At 42.6% G+C, this 14,497-nt stretch overlaps 3 protein-coding genes across 6 annotated transcripts in view; 2 read left to right on the forward strand and 1 right to left on the reverse strand.

Annotated features, from left to right (window-relative positions):
- Positions 1-14,497, forward strand: part of IGFL4 (IGF like family member 4) — a 199,082-nt gene that overhangs the window by 109,054 nt on the left and 75,531 nt on the right. The gene's annotated exons all lie outside the window — the stretch shown is intronic.
- The window catches only part of IGFL2 (IGF like family member 2), an 81,201-nt gene that overhangs the window by 33,762 nt on the left and 32,942 nt on the right, over positions 1-14,497 (reverse strand). The gene's annotated exons all lie outside the window — the stretch shown is intronic.
- On the forward strand, positions 5,409-8,492 carry IGFL3 (IGF like family member 3). The gene is made up of 4 exons (XM_055248700.1): positions 5,409-5,433; positions 5,723-5,776; positions 5,886-6,153; positions 8,489-8,492. Exons 1-4 carry the CDS (start codon positions 5,409-5,411, stop codon positions 8,490-8,492), a joined length of 351 nt encoding a protein of 116 aa, XP_055104675.1.

The raw sequence follows: 14,497 nt of genomic DNA on the forward strand, positions 1-14,497 counted from the left end.
AGAGATTTAGACATCCATACAATAATAGTGGGAAACTTCAGTACCTCACTGACAGTATTAGACAGATCATCGGGTCAGAAAATTAACAAAGATATTCAAGACCTGAACTCAGCACTGGATCAAATGGGCCTGATAGACATCTACAGAACTCTCCACACAAAAGCAACAAAATATACATTCTTCTCACCACATGGCACACATTGAAAAATCGACCACATAATCAGACACGAAACACTCCTTAGCAAATGCAAAAGAACTGAAATCATAACAACCACTCTCTCAGACCACAGCACAATCAAATTAGAAATCAAGACTAAGGAATTTGCTCAAAACCATACAATTACATGGAAATTTAATAACCTGCCCCGAATGACTTTGTGGTAAATAATGAAATTAAGGCAGAAATCAAGAAGCTATTTGAAACTAATGAGAACAAAGATACAATATACCAGAATCTCTGGAACACAGCTAAGGCAGGAGCAAGAGGGAAATTTATAGTACTAATTGCCCACTTCAGAGAGTTAGAACTCAGCTTCACAACCTAACATCACAACTAAAAGAACTAAAGAACCCAGAGCAAACAAACCCCAAAGCCGGCAGAAGACAAGAAATAATGAAAATCCAAGCTGAACTGAAGGAGACAGAGACACACACACACACACACACACACACACACACACACACAAATCAAAAGATCAACAAATCCAGGAGTTGGTTTTTTGAAAAAAAATTAATAAAATAGATAGAACACTAGCTAGATTAAAAAAGAAGAGGGAAGATCCGAATAAATATCATTAGAAATGAAAAAGGGGATATTACCACTAACCCCACAGAAATAATAACCATCAGAAAATATTATCAACATCTCTATGCACATAAACCAGAAAATCTACAAGAAATTGATATATTTTTGGACATATACGCTCCCAAGATTGGACCAGGAAGAGATTCAATCCCTGAATAGACCAATAACAAGTTCTGAAATTGAATCAGCAATAAATAGCCTACCAACCAAAAAATTTCCAAGACCAGATGGATTCACAGTTGAATTCTACCAGATGTACAAAGAAGAGCTGGTACCATTCCTACTGAAAGTATTCCAAAAAATTGAGAGGGAGGGAATCCTCCCTAACTCATTCTATGAGGCCAGCATCATCCTGATATCAAAACCTGGCAGACACACAACAAGAAAAGAAAGCTTCAGGCCAATATCCTTGATGAACATCGATGCAAAAAATCCTCAAGAAATCCTGGCAAACTGAATCCAGCAGCACATGAAAAGCTAATCCACCATGATCAAGCAGGCTTTATTCCTGGGATGCAAGGTTGGTTCAACATATGCAAATCAATAAATGTGATTCATTGCATAAACAGAACTAAAGACAAAAACCACATAATTATCTCAGTAGATGCAGAAAAGGCTTTTGATAAAAATTCAACACCTCTTCATGTTAAAAACTCTTAATAAACTAGGTATTGAAGAAATATACTTCAAAATAACAAGAGCCATCTGTGACAAACTCACAGCCAACATTATACGGAATGGGCAAAAGCTGGAAGAATTCACCTTGAAAATTGGTACAAGATAAGGATGCCCTCTTTCACTGCTCCTATTCAACATAGTATAGGAAGTCCTGGCCAGAGCAATCAAGCAAGAGAAAGAAATAAAGGGCATCTAAATAAAAAGAGAGGACATCAAACTATCCCTGTTTGCAGATGACGTGACCCTGTATCTAGAAAACCCTACAGTCTCCACAAAAGCTCCTTCAGCTGATAAGCAACTTCAGCAAAGTTGCAGGATACAAAATCAATGTACAAATGTACATTTTTTTGTACAATGTACAAAAATCACTAGCATTCCCATACACCAACAACAGTCAAGCCAAATCAGGACTGCAATTCCCATTCACAATTGCCACAAAAAAGAGTAAAATACTTAGGAATACAGCTAACCAGGGAGGTGAAAGATCTCTACAAGGAGAACTACAAAATGATGCTCAAACGAATCAGAGATGACACAAAAAAGTGGGAAAACATTCCATGCTCATGGATAGGAAGAATCAATATCGTCAAAAATGGCCATACTTCCCAAAGTGTTACGGGATCCTTGGGGTGTCACTTCACCAACCAGAAACTTCTGTGTCCAGTGGCTCCTTTGCTCGAGTAACCAAATACCACCTGTACCCCAATAACTTCCGAAAAAATTAAAAGTAGATTTTTTAACGTTTTAAAAAAGTAAAATTAGTGACTCTAAAAAAAAAGAAATTGCATACAGTCTGTCTGTCATCTATCAATCTAACATCTATTATCCAACCACCCATCCATCATCCATCTATCTACCTACCTACCTACCTACCTATCTACCCACCTACCTATCTACCCATCTACCTACCTACCTACCTATACATCTTACCTATCTACCTATACATCCGTTTAAGAACAATTTTCTGGGAGGATTGATAATTTTCATTAAATCAGCAAAAATTGTCGGGGACCTAAATTATGTTGAAACTTAGTGCCAGACAGAAAGTTGTTTCTTCCTTCAAGAAAGTTTAGACTAAGAATGATTGCCTATGACCTAAATTGTCAATAGTTCATGGAATAAGATGTGTATACTTTGTTCTTTCTTTCTTATTCTCTTTCTCTCCTTCCTTCCTTCTTTCTTTGCAACAGCATCTCACTCAGTCACCCAGGCTGGATTACAGTGGTGCCATCACAGCTCACCACAGCCTCAAACTCCTGGGCTGAAGTGATCCTCCCACCTCAGCCTTCCAAGTAGCTGGAACTGCAGGCATGCACCACCATGCCCAACTAATTTTATTTTTGTTTTCTGGTACAGACAGGGTCTTGCTTTGTTGCCCAGGCTGGTCTTGAACTCCTGGCTTTAAGCTATTCTCCTGCCTCAACCTCCCAAAGTGCCAGGATTACAGGTGTGAGCCACTGTGCCCAGACTGTTTTGCAGCTTTCTTAAGGAAGCACAGTTGAGGAGAGAAAACACTAAAAGCTTGACACACGCCAGCTACTGTGCTGGGGGCTTTTCAAGTGTGACTTCATCTGATCCTCATAAATATACTGTTTCAAATTAGAATGACTCCCCTCCACTCAGAGATGTACATATATATTCTACATTCCCATACCCTTGAACTAGTGATGCATCTTATCATCAATAGGGTCTTGCAATAGCTGTCAGACAAGCAGAGTGACATGGCTGCTGCCACTTGTACAGGGACGAACTAAGTCTTCAGGTTAATATTCTTGACACTTCAATTAAGTTGTGTGGATTGCTTATGTTTCATGTGTTGAGTGTAATTGTCATTTTAAATATCAGAAAACACCATGATTTTGGCTTGTGTGTTGTGTGTGCAGAATGACACAATAGAAGACGATGACGTAAATTTACTGTTAATGAAGCACATGCTCGTTGTTTTAGGAATGAACCCAAGTACATATTTTCTTGCAGATCAACAACCAAGTGCTTTATGGGACACAAGAAGATAAAGGGATGAAGAGTATCACATTTTGTTTCTGAGATAGGCACAAAAGGATTGCCTAGTACAAGGAAAACAACATAATGAAAGGCAGAAGGAGTTGTCAAAATCTCTAGGAATAGATGAAAGAAAATTCAAAGAAAGAAGGGGCTAGTGTCACCAGTTCAGTGAAAACTTGCAGTATGGGTGTCAGCAGCTTAGAATAAAACCAAACTTTGCATGACCAATGCTGTTGGTAGCACTGAGAATGATGTTGTGTAAGAAAGCACAGGAACCAATCTGGAGTTGAAAGATGATTCACAGGATGCAGTCTCCAAATGTGGAGACATTTTAAGAAATCTTTAACAGATTTATTTCCCATATATTTTTATTTCTCTATTTGCCTTCCAAAAGTCTACGTCTCAACATGTTGCAAGAAGCTCTGTTAAAAAGTATAAACATTCTAAGTGATGAGATTGCATCTTAGAGTTGTAAAACAATAGTGTGTCTTTCAATGACATCTTAGTGTTAATGAGATACAACATAAGGATTTCTCTAAATGATAATCATTATAAAATGCATTAAAAATTATCCCTTCAAGCTGCCCCTTGCCACTTCTGTAAGATGAAAAATTAAGTATACATTAACTTCCCAATGCCCAATCGTAAAGCTGAAGTTTCATTTGGAATAAGAATGATAATTGTATATTAAAGATATTATTATTTGTCCTTTGTATCTTACCTAAAACTCAAACGTTTCTTTTTAACATTTGGTAGTAAACAAGCTGACAGCCTGGGCTCACTAGGAATCTTCACATTGTTGGCCTTCTTAGGTTCTGGGGTAGGGAAGAGCAGCCTTGTGCATCCAAACCACACCCCACACCTCCGCACATGTACAGGAAGCTAAGAATGAAGCTCAGAAAAGGAGAACCGTTTCAAAGGCTACGGTACAGGCTGGATGAACTTAAGTCAGCAACTCTTCCCTATGCTGTGCCAGCAAGTGGAGGATGGAAAGTCTGGCCAATCCTTAGACATTTTCTGATAGAATCATCACACATCCATGAAGGCTGAGGTCTTTTCCACAGCTTTGGGATTAGTTGAATTTGTCCAAGCCCTTCCCTAGCTGGCACTTGCCTGGCAGGCCTCGGTTTGCCCTGCCCTTCCCTCTGTCTGCACACCTAAGTACTACACACACCTAAGTACTACATCACATATCATTGGCCACTAATATAACATGATTATGAAAAGCAGGTGTTTAGTACTTTCCCTGACCACGTAACTAAGATGCTGGAGGTCTCCGAATCCTCACACCAAGCACACCAGGAGATTTGGGCCATTGCTATTCTCCACCCCTACCCCCCTTATTGGAGTTTCCAGAGCCGTGACTCATCTGCTAGAGCAGGTAACAACTCTAATGACTCCAGAGCAAAAAATAAAGTGGCTTCATAAACGGTCCCCTTGACATTTCCAGAGACATCGTGCTTGGGGAATATAGAAGAAGCAAGTATTAGGAAGGGGAGGATGTGAAACCAGATGGGGAAGTGGCTGAAGCATTCTCTCTGATTGGAGCTCAGTTGGGCACTGTCTCCTCATCAATGTCGGAGCTTGAAAACTCTTAGAAGCCTAACTTGGAGTAGGACCAACCTACACTCATTCACCCTGAGGTCTGCAATAGTACACGGAGAATGCAATGAGTCAGTCTGCAACATTCGGCTCCGTGGTCCCTTACGCCACCCAGTCTCCTCCTCAAAGAAACTAAGGGATGTGCTTGGGAGACTTCGGTTATCTTCAAGGAATGTGTTTGGGAGACTGCAGGTGGCATGATCAACAACCATCCAATCAGTGAACTTACCAGGGTAACAGACAAGCCCATTTAGGCTGTCTCCATAAGTTCCAGTCTTTTACCACTCTTCTTCAATTCTCCTAGAGCCTCTTTGGAAGCATGAGGCCACGATGCTGCATCTTGGGCAAGTAGGACCCCAAATCCAAACATCATCTCATCTCATCCCCAGTGCAGCTCCCAAACCTCAACCCGATTTATTCCTCTTTATCTCTAACATTATTCCAGCCTCTGGTGCCCTACTAGTCACCTCAAAGGGTGACTGAGCGTGCTGCTCAGGGCCTGCCTGAACAGGATCCCATACAGACTTAGCCCCAAGTGATAATCTCCACCCTTAAACCATCCTAACCTCTGTTTGTTTTCCATACTTGTCACATTCTCAGCTCCATGTTCAACCTTTTTTCTTTCTCCCTTAGCTCTTGTCTGCTGGATAACAGTCTTCCTCCTCCAGTGTTCAAAAGGAACTACAGGTAAGGACAGGACAGGGAAGAATGAGGAGGGAAGAGGTGATGTTGGGAAGAGACTGGGAATTGAGTGTCTGTTCTTCCTTGGATGTACACCATCAATGTCTGCCCCCAGACGCTCCTGTTGGCTCAGGACTGTGGCTGTGCCAGCCGGCGCCCAGGTGTGGGAACAAGATCTACAACCCTTCAGAGCAGTGCTGCTATGATGATGCCATCTTGTCCTTAGAGGAGACCCGCCGCTGTGGCTCCACCTGCACCTTCTGGCCCTGCTTTGAGCTCTGCTGTCCTGAGTCTTTTGGCCCCCAGCAGTTTCTTGTGAAGCTGAGGGTTCTGGGTATGAATTCTCAGTGTCATTTATCTCCTATCTCCCGGAGCTGTACCAGGTAAAGGCCCCTACCTTGCTCTTAACTAAAGGAATGAGGGAGGGATGAGGGATACAGAGGGCTTGAAGAGGAACTCTTGTTTGTGGAGTTGTAAGGGCAAAAGAGTCAGGCTGGTGGGAGCGGGGGGAAAGCAAAAAGAAGAAGCAGATAAGCTATAAGTCTGCCTTTGTTCATGGTCCAGGACAAATAGCCCTCCTGCATAAATAACTCACAATCTTCTTGCACCCAGCTATCACCAGATACTCAGCTGGTAGAAAAATGCAAGCCGTGCAGTTGCCTTCCTGATGTAAAAGACATGCTAAATAATCCAGTGTCGGGAAGACAAAGATGTTTTGCTTCTCTGAAGAAGCTTATAATAATATACAGTATATGTATATGCAGGGAACAATTGGTCAAAAGTGGCTTTTTGTTTCCCCAAGGGGAAAGACTGACTTTGTAATTATAATTTTTTCCTTATTTTACTTAAAACTGGTAGAGTCTAAGTATTGTATGAAGTGTCCATGATTCTGTCAGTAAATTTGAGCATATTTTTATTAGTTAATGTCAGTTTAAGTAGTCCTTTTGTTTGTTTCTATTTTTAAGGTGAATTTTAAATTCTATCTGAAATCAGTGAGATACCTGGAGAAAAACTGCAATGAGAGGAGGTAAGTCTCCTTTTTCAGGAGGAACTGATCTCTCTGGCTAAATATTTGTCCTTTTATTATGGTTTCTAAATCAGTTATTTTCTTCAGCTTTAATTTCATAAAATTAAAAAAACTATTAAAAAAATTCCTGTAGCTGTTGGAATAATTAAAAATTCTGGTGCAGTGGTGGTATACCAATCTTTAGAATTCTTAAGTATTCTAATGTTTCAAGTTGAGGTCATGCTTGGGAAAATCATGTCATAGCATTTACATTATTTTCAAATGTCATTTTTTTTACCCAGGAAAGAAGTAATAATGTTCATCATAACCCTAGCAGTCTGGATAGTGAGCTAAACAAACCCTTGGAAGATTACATTTTAATCAAGTAGACCAGGAATACAAAAAACAAGTCCTTCCTCCCCTTCCTCCCACCTTTACAATCTTACTGGAAGGGTGTTCAGAAATTAAAATTTGTGTTTGCTAAGACTTTATTCTGTTGGGGGTTTTAAGAGGTAATACATGTAATGTAAAATGTATGTAAACCATTGCAGTTTTTTGGGGCATTTTTCCATGCCAACAGTAAGTTGTCTGACAGTAACCGAATGTAACTTACAGAAAGTAGTTAAAAGTTATATTCAGAATAATAGCAATCAGGCCTTGGATGTTCTTTATTAAACTCTTTTCAGGCAGTAAACTTTACCAAAAAAATCTGTCATTTTCTAAAGTTCTTTTGCTAAAACTGTTGACTATGGAAAACAAACCACAAAAAGGAATGTTTTTAGTCTGCTGCTATTATTAACATTTATTATCTGTATCTTCTGGCTCAGGAAACGTCTTCACCTATTCGCTCCATAAGCAGATCTTTAACAGGGTCACCTAGCTAATTGGGCTATGTAAAAAGATGTGCTGAGAGAAAATTATAATATTTAGTATTTGTCCTAAATATCAAAAATATTTTGACAAGTTTCTTTTTAAGATCGTTTCTAAAGCCTTACCCTGACTAAAGATGTTTTGTACAAATTATATACAGCCTGCCTGATCTACCAGCATGGCACAGAGAATCACAATCAACAATGTGGGGAAAGTCAGGGCAGTGGAAGTGGATGTACACTTTTTATGCTGAGGGCTTAAACCAAATTGTCTTGGAATTAAAGGTGTATTTCTGCAGCTTTCAGTACAGAGAAAAAGAAGAAAGTGAAGCTGTGTCAGTTTTAACATTAGCTATATCACAGCATGTTTTAAAAAGATAGATGAAGTCATTTGCATAAAGGTACAGCATTGAAATACTATCTTGTGTTTGTTTTTACCTTTTTACATTTTAAAAATGCAGTAAAAGCCAAGTTAAATTTCATTAAAAAAGAAATATGCAAATCAGCTCACTGCAATCTTGCCATTATCAGTACTGTAAGTAGCTCTCTCCAGCACAAGCACCATCCTATAAAATCCCCAGCAAGCCCTTGTCTCTTTGCAGTCAGCTCCCCACTTGCTGTTTTGCCTTTGCTTTCTTGCAACATATTTTTCTACTTTTTCTAAAAAGTCTGCCTTTCTTTACCTACAACTGTCTTGGTGAATTCTTTTTGCTACCCACGTGACAGCAACCCCAGACAGTCGTCACCTGCGGCACCGTTACTTTATCTCTGGCTAATTCTGAAATCTTTCCTCTCTTGTCCTTGTCTTTGTCTCATAATTCCTCAATTTTTCTTTCTCCACAGCTGAGAGAAAATAATACTCATCTCAGTGAGCTGTTGAGATGCATCTTGGGAAGATGCTCAGGCTATGAGTGTTGGAGTGAGTGGGATGGGAGGAAAATCTCAGAAACTTTCTTCTTTTTCTTTTTTTTTCAAGACAGGATCTCACTTTGTCTCACCCAGGCTGGAGTGCAGTGACATGATCTCAGCTCGCTGCAGCTGCAGCCTCAACCTCCTGGGCTGAAGTGATCTTCCTACCTCAGTCTCCTGAGTAGCTGGGACTACATGCACGTGCCACCACATCTGGCTAACTTTGGTTTGTTTTTTTGTTTTTTGTTTTTTTTTGTAGAGACAGGATTTCATCATGTTACCCAGACTGGATTCAAACCCCTGAGCTCAAGCAATTTGCCTGCCTTGACCTCCCAAAGTGCTGGGACTATAGGAGTCAGCCAACACTATAGTGGTGCCTGGAACTTTCTAAGCACTGAAAAATGTACATGTTCCATCAAATGTGTATCTTGAAATGCAAATTATTTTAAAAAGGGCTATAAATTGGATATGAATTAAAAATAAACCTAAGGCTTCTTAAGTTTATTTTTTAATTTTTAATTTTAAATTGACAAATTATAGTTGTATTTATGGGGTACAGCATGATTGATGAATTCAATGTGGAATAATTAAACTCAAAGAAATTAACATATCTATTACCTCCAATATTTCTCATTTTTCTGTGGTAAGAACACTTGAAATTTACTCTCTTAATAGTTCTGAAACATACAATACATTTTTTTTTTACTGTATGCATCATGCTATGCAATAACCAAATTATAGAAGTTTTTTTTTTTTTTTTTTTTATAATATCTGTATCTCCTAGGTAAATTTCTCATTCATATCCCAAACTGAATTTCTGATTTCTCTGTATTGGTTTTCAGATTTCTATTGAATTGCATTTTCTTTAAGATCAATATTTTTAATTCTTTATCTGGCATTTTGAGGAATTGTTTGTTATTGGGATCTGTTGCTGGAAAATTGTTATGATCTTTCACGTGGTGTCCTATGTTCCTGCTTTTTCATGGTGACTGTGTCCTTCTGTTGATATCTACACATCTGGTGTAGCAGTCAAGTCTGTTAAAGTCAAGTTTGTTAAAATTGCTTTTGTAGCGGATAATTTTTTCCTGAGGATATATGTTGTGAAGACACTTTGATTTGGGGCACTGTGATAGGAACAGGAGGCAGGGAAATTCTAGGCAGAAAAGGGCAGGGTCCCTGGTAAGAGACCCACCCTCGAGGCTGGAACCACGGCCCAGAGGGGGAACTTTACATCCCCGTTTTCCTGCTCAAATGTTGCCTTTTCCAAAACCACCCCTGGCCTGCCCCCGCCCCCCCGCATCCTGTATCCATAAAACCCCAGCCTCCACTGGCAGACAGCAGACAAGGGGAGAAGAGGCGAAGCACCTGGACATCGGAGATTACAGTTGAACTTCGGAGAGAAGCAACTTGACTTCAGAGGGATGGCTTGATGGCGTAGCTTTGGAGAGCAGCCCAGCTGGGGATGGCCAGACTTCAGGGAAGAATACCTTCCTGCTTCATCCCCTTTCCAGCTCCCCTTCCCACTGAGAGCCACTTTCATGGGCAATAAAATCCCCCACATTTACCATCTTCAATTCGTTCATGCAACCTGATTCTTCCTGGACACTGAACAGGAGCTCAGGATACAGAGGGCTGTCACACCGAGCTGTTCAACACCTAAGCTATTCATGGATGGCAGAGCTGAAAGAGCACTGACTGTAACACTCCCTCTGAGGCTTCATGGGTTGTGGGCATCCCCCAGATGCTGCTGCAGGGCCAGTACAGAGTTGTGCTCCTGCCAGTGCCCAAAACACACCCACCCTGGCTCCTGCATCCCCTTGCCAGCAAGCTCCACCCCCACCCCACCCCACCCACTAGTGAGCAATTGAGCGCTACAGGCTGAGTGAGTGAGGCACCCCTGTCACAAGTCTCGTGAAGGGGTTAGGGAAATTATCCCAATTGACCTGCAGTAGAGCGGTCTTCGTATGACTTCTTTGGCAGTATTCAGGGTCAGTGGTATCTGTGATTTCCTCAGTGGCTTAAGCTACAGCTATTAGTTGTGGTTGTAGTAAAGTTTAACTGGGGACTTGTATGTCAACTGAGCCAGTCTTTGGCCCCAATAGTGGCAGCAGTGGGATGAGAGTGACTGTTTTTAGGCCCCAGAGCAGCATACCCTGGCTCCAGTTAGTAGGTTCTAGGGGCTGATTCTTGGGCCTCGAGATGTCTGGCTTAGAAACTAGTAGTAGGAGCGATGATCCTTGTGTGTGGGCAGGTTCTCAGACCCCTGGGCAGCTGATGTGGCATGGGAGGTAACAGTAGCCGTGGTGGAGCAGCTCACTGGGACCCAAGCCCTCCATGTTGGTGTGACAAGAAGATGCGATCAGTTGGCAGGCTTGTCCCCAGTCCCACAGTCACTTGTAGCACTGAGGTGGTCATTGTCCTAAGTGTGGTGTACCTGGAGAGCTTGGACTACCCTGTTTGGTAAGAGAGCTTGGTCTACCCTGTTCCTCTCCCAGCAGGGTGTGGAACACATCACCTCAAACTCACCTGGAGGGCAGGGCACAGCCAAGTGTTAAACTCTCAAAATGGTGCCAGCTGTGGGCTTTTGACCAGACAAAACAGAGATCCCTCCCAGAAAAGCATCATCCCATAGCAGGGTGTTGAGTATTATCTTGAGTATGTTTAAGAGAGCCTGGACTCCCTGTCCCTCCTAAACCGGGCCACAGTTGCAGCCACGTCAACTCAAACTGAGGCCAAGGGCGGGGCACAGCCTGAACTTAAACTATGAAAACTGCACCTTGGGCCTGCAGCCAGAGAGGCTGAGGTTCCTCGCAGGCAAGCAGCATGGACAAGAAGCTATGGGGAATGCAGTCTGCTCATGTCTAAGTCTCAACTGCAGCCTTCAGCAGGGTGGCAGTTATCCTCCCAGGGGTGCATGGGAGTGCCTGGTCTCCCCTCTGCCTCCTTGCAGCAGCACAGTGGCAGCAGCTGTCTGTAGATACCTGATGTCTGGGCTCTCAAAATGGTGCCCATCTGAGGCTGCCCAGGGTTCAGATGCCTGTGAGAGTGTGTGTGGGTTCCCTTTCTGGAGCAACATCTTTGGGCAGCTTCATATGTCAGGCCCGAGGCCCTAGTGAGTCTGGGGTTTCTCCCATAGCCAAGATTATAAAAGCCCATCTGGGAGTGTGGAGCCCAGGGGCTTTCTCTCTTACTGCTTCCCCACATCCAGGAGCCTCTCCCAGCTCAGATAATCCCAGGCGGGCAAGCTGCCTCAAACCCTCTGCTTACTTCTGGTGCTTCCCATCTCTTCTCTGGTGAACCCCAGCATTCTCTCCCAGACCATTTGTTTGAAATGTATCTACTTGCTATTCTGGTTTTCTCTGTGGAGGAGACACACATACCTGCATCTATTCAGCCATTATGATTCATGTCCAAAGTCTATTCCAAGTTATAGAAGTTTGAAAGGCTGCTTCCAGACTATCGGTGGTTTAATGTTAAAGACATTTATGAACACTAAACTTCTCTTTAAATTTTTTTATTAATTGCCTCCTGTTTACCTTGTTTATAAGAAAAGGATTCCTACCCTAGGGCTGTGGGGATGGCAAAACACAGGACGTTAATTCTGGGTGGATGAAATCAACAGTAGATTATTAGCCCCACGTATGCTCACATACGTCCTCCTGAGGGAGGACACTGCATGCTAAGTATGGCCACAAAGGTTGCATTTAGGAGCACCTAACAAGCAGGGGCTATGGAAGGCAGGGTTTGTAGTGTCAAGAGAGTGAGGCAGTCCCTGGTTCCTGCAGGAGGAAGTGCTATCTCCATTCTGGGGCCTGTAGTCCCAAGCAAGATTCATTTTAAAAGTGAATGGATGGTAGTCCGGGCGCGGTGGCTCACACTTGTAATACCAGCACTTTGGGAGGCTAAGGTGGGTGGATCACAAGGTCAAGAGATCGAGGCCATCCTGGCCAACATGGTGAAACCCCAACTCTACTAAAAATACAAAAAAATTAGCTGGGTGCGGTGGCACGTGCCTGTAGTCCCAGCTACTTGGGAGGCTGAGGCAGAAGAATCACTTGAACCTGGGAGGTAGAGCCTGCAGTGAGCTGAGATTGTGCCAGTGCACTCCAACCTGGCGACAGAACGAGACTCCATCTCCAAAAAAAAAGAATGGATGGATTCACAGAATGAATGTGACTGGGCTGCCTGAGTGATTTCAGGGTCTGGCAGGGAACTGAAACCAGCTATTCAGGAATAAACAGGAACTGTAACCAGTCTCCTTGATAGGGAGGGTTGTTTGGCTAAGGGACCTTATCCACAAGAGCAGAGTGAGGGGAAACTTTGTGGTTCAGACTTGTAAGGCCCTCCCAATGTCCCCAGCTATCAAGGACGTATATAATGTTGGGCCTTAATTTTAGGTCTTATGCAACACTTATGCACGAAGATGTTTACACATGCTTGTGCTTCTTAGATAATACAGTGTTTGTTTGAAAGGTAGAATTAGGAAACAACAACAAAAAATCAAAGGTAGCACAATTCTCCCACACAAACTGAATGTTTTAAATCTCTTGACTAGAAATGCAATTTTTTTTTTTTGAGACAGAGTTTCATTCTTGTTGCCCAGGCTGGAGTGCAACAGCGGAATCTCAGCTAACTGCAACCTCCGCCTCACGAGTTCAAGCGATTCTCCTGCCTCAGCCTCCCAAGTAGCTGGGATTACAGACACCCACCACCATGCCCTGCTCATTTTTGTGTTTTTAGTAGAGACAGGGTTTCACCATGTTAGTCAGTCTGGTCTTGAACTCGTGACCTAAGGTGATCCACCTGCCTCAGCCTCCCAAAGTGCTGGGATTACAGGCATAAGCCACTGCACCTGGCCCAAAATGCAAACATTTTTAAAATGAATCTTGCTTGGGATTACAAGCCCCAGGATGGAGACAGCAAAAGTTAGAAGTTTGATGTGGGTGGTGAATCTGCTAACAGAAGAATGCTAGGCATAAGGAGACAGATGAAGTTCTAGGAGCTAAACTGGACCTCAGAACCAATGCCAGCAGCAGGAATTGCCAGATTGTCCATCGGTGGTAGAATTTTTACACTGCCTATGTCCCTGTGAAGATCTAATTTTCTTGACTGCAGAAATCTGCCCATGTGTGAGAACAACAACGTGGTGTAACCTCCTGGGCTATGCCACTCAAGGAAGATTCTCTGAAATGCTGTAGGAGACCCCCTAGTGTCAATGTGACACCTGGAAAGCCAGGTGCTGTGGCTCATGCCTGTAGTCCCAGCTACTCAGGAGGCTGAGATGGGAGAATCACTCGAACCCAAAAGTTCTAAGCCAGCCTGGGCAATATAATGAGACTCCATCTCTGTTAAAACAAAAACAACCTGGAAACTATACAGGGTGTGTGTGTGTGTGTGTGTGTGTGTGTGAGACACAGCTGAATAGGACACATTCGTAAACTAAAGTTGGTAACAGAAGGGATTGGGGTAGGGCACAATGGCTCATGCCCGTAATCCCGTGTGTGTGTGTGTGTGTGTGTGTGTGTGTGACACACAGCTGAATAGGACACATTCGTAAACTAAAGTTGGTAACAGAAGGGATTGGGGTAGGGCACAATGGCTCATGCCAGTAATCCCAGCACTTTGGGAGGCCAGGGCTGGAGAATCACTTGAGCCTTGAGTTTGAGACCAGCCTGAGCAACAGAGTGAGAATCTTGTCTCTGCAATTTTTTTTTATATATACTAGCCAGGCTTGATGGCACATGCATGTAGTCCCAGCTACTTGAGAGGCTGAGGTGGGAGGATCCCTTGGGCCCAGGAGTTTGAGGTTGCAGTGAACTATGATTATATCACTGCACTTTAGCCTGGGTGACAGCACAAATTCTGTCTCTAAAAAATCAAGGAAACAAACAAACAAAAAAACAACAAAAAAGAAGGGACTAGAAACCACCAATTCAATCAGAA

This window comes from Symphalangus syndactylus, chromosome 17, assembly GCF_028878055.3.
Source record: "Symphalangus syndactylus isolate Jambi chromosome 17, NHGRI_mSymSyn1-v2.1_pri, whole genome shotgun sequence".
NCBI classification, from domain to species: Eukaryota; Metazoa; Chordata; class Mammalia; order Primates; family Hylobatidae; genus Symphalangus; species Symphalangus syndactylus.

Excerpts from the sequence above, each read along its gene's own strand:
- IGFL3 (XM_055248700.1), top strand. The coding sequence starts at position 5,409 with ATGAGGCCACGATGCTGCATCTTGG. Across the intron at positions 5,434-5,722 it reads GCCACGATGCTGCATCTTGG|CTCTTGTCTGCTGGATAACA; the intron begins GCAAGTAGGACC and ends TTTCTCCCTTAG. Across the intron at positions 5,777-5,885 it reads GTGTTCAAAAGGAACTACAG|ACGCTCCTGTTGGCTCAGGA; the intron begins GTAAGGACAGGA and ends GTCTGCCCCCAG.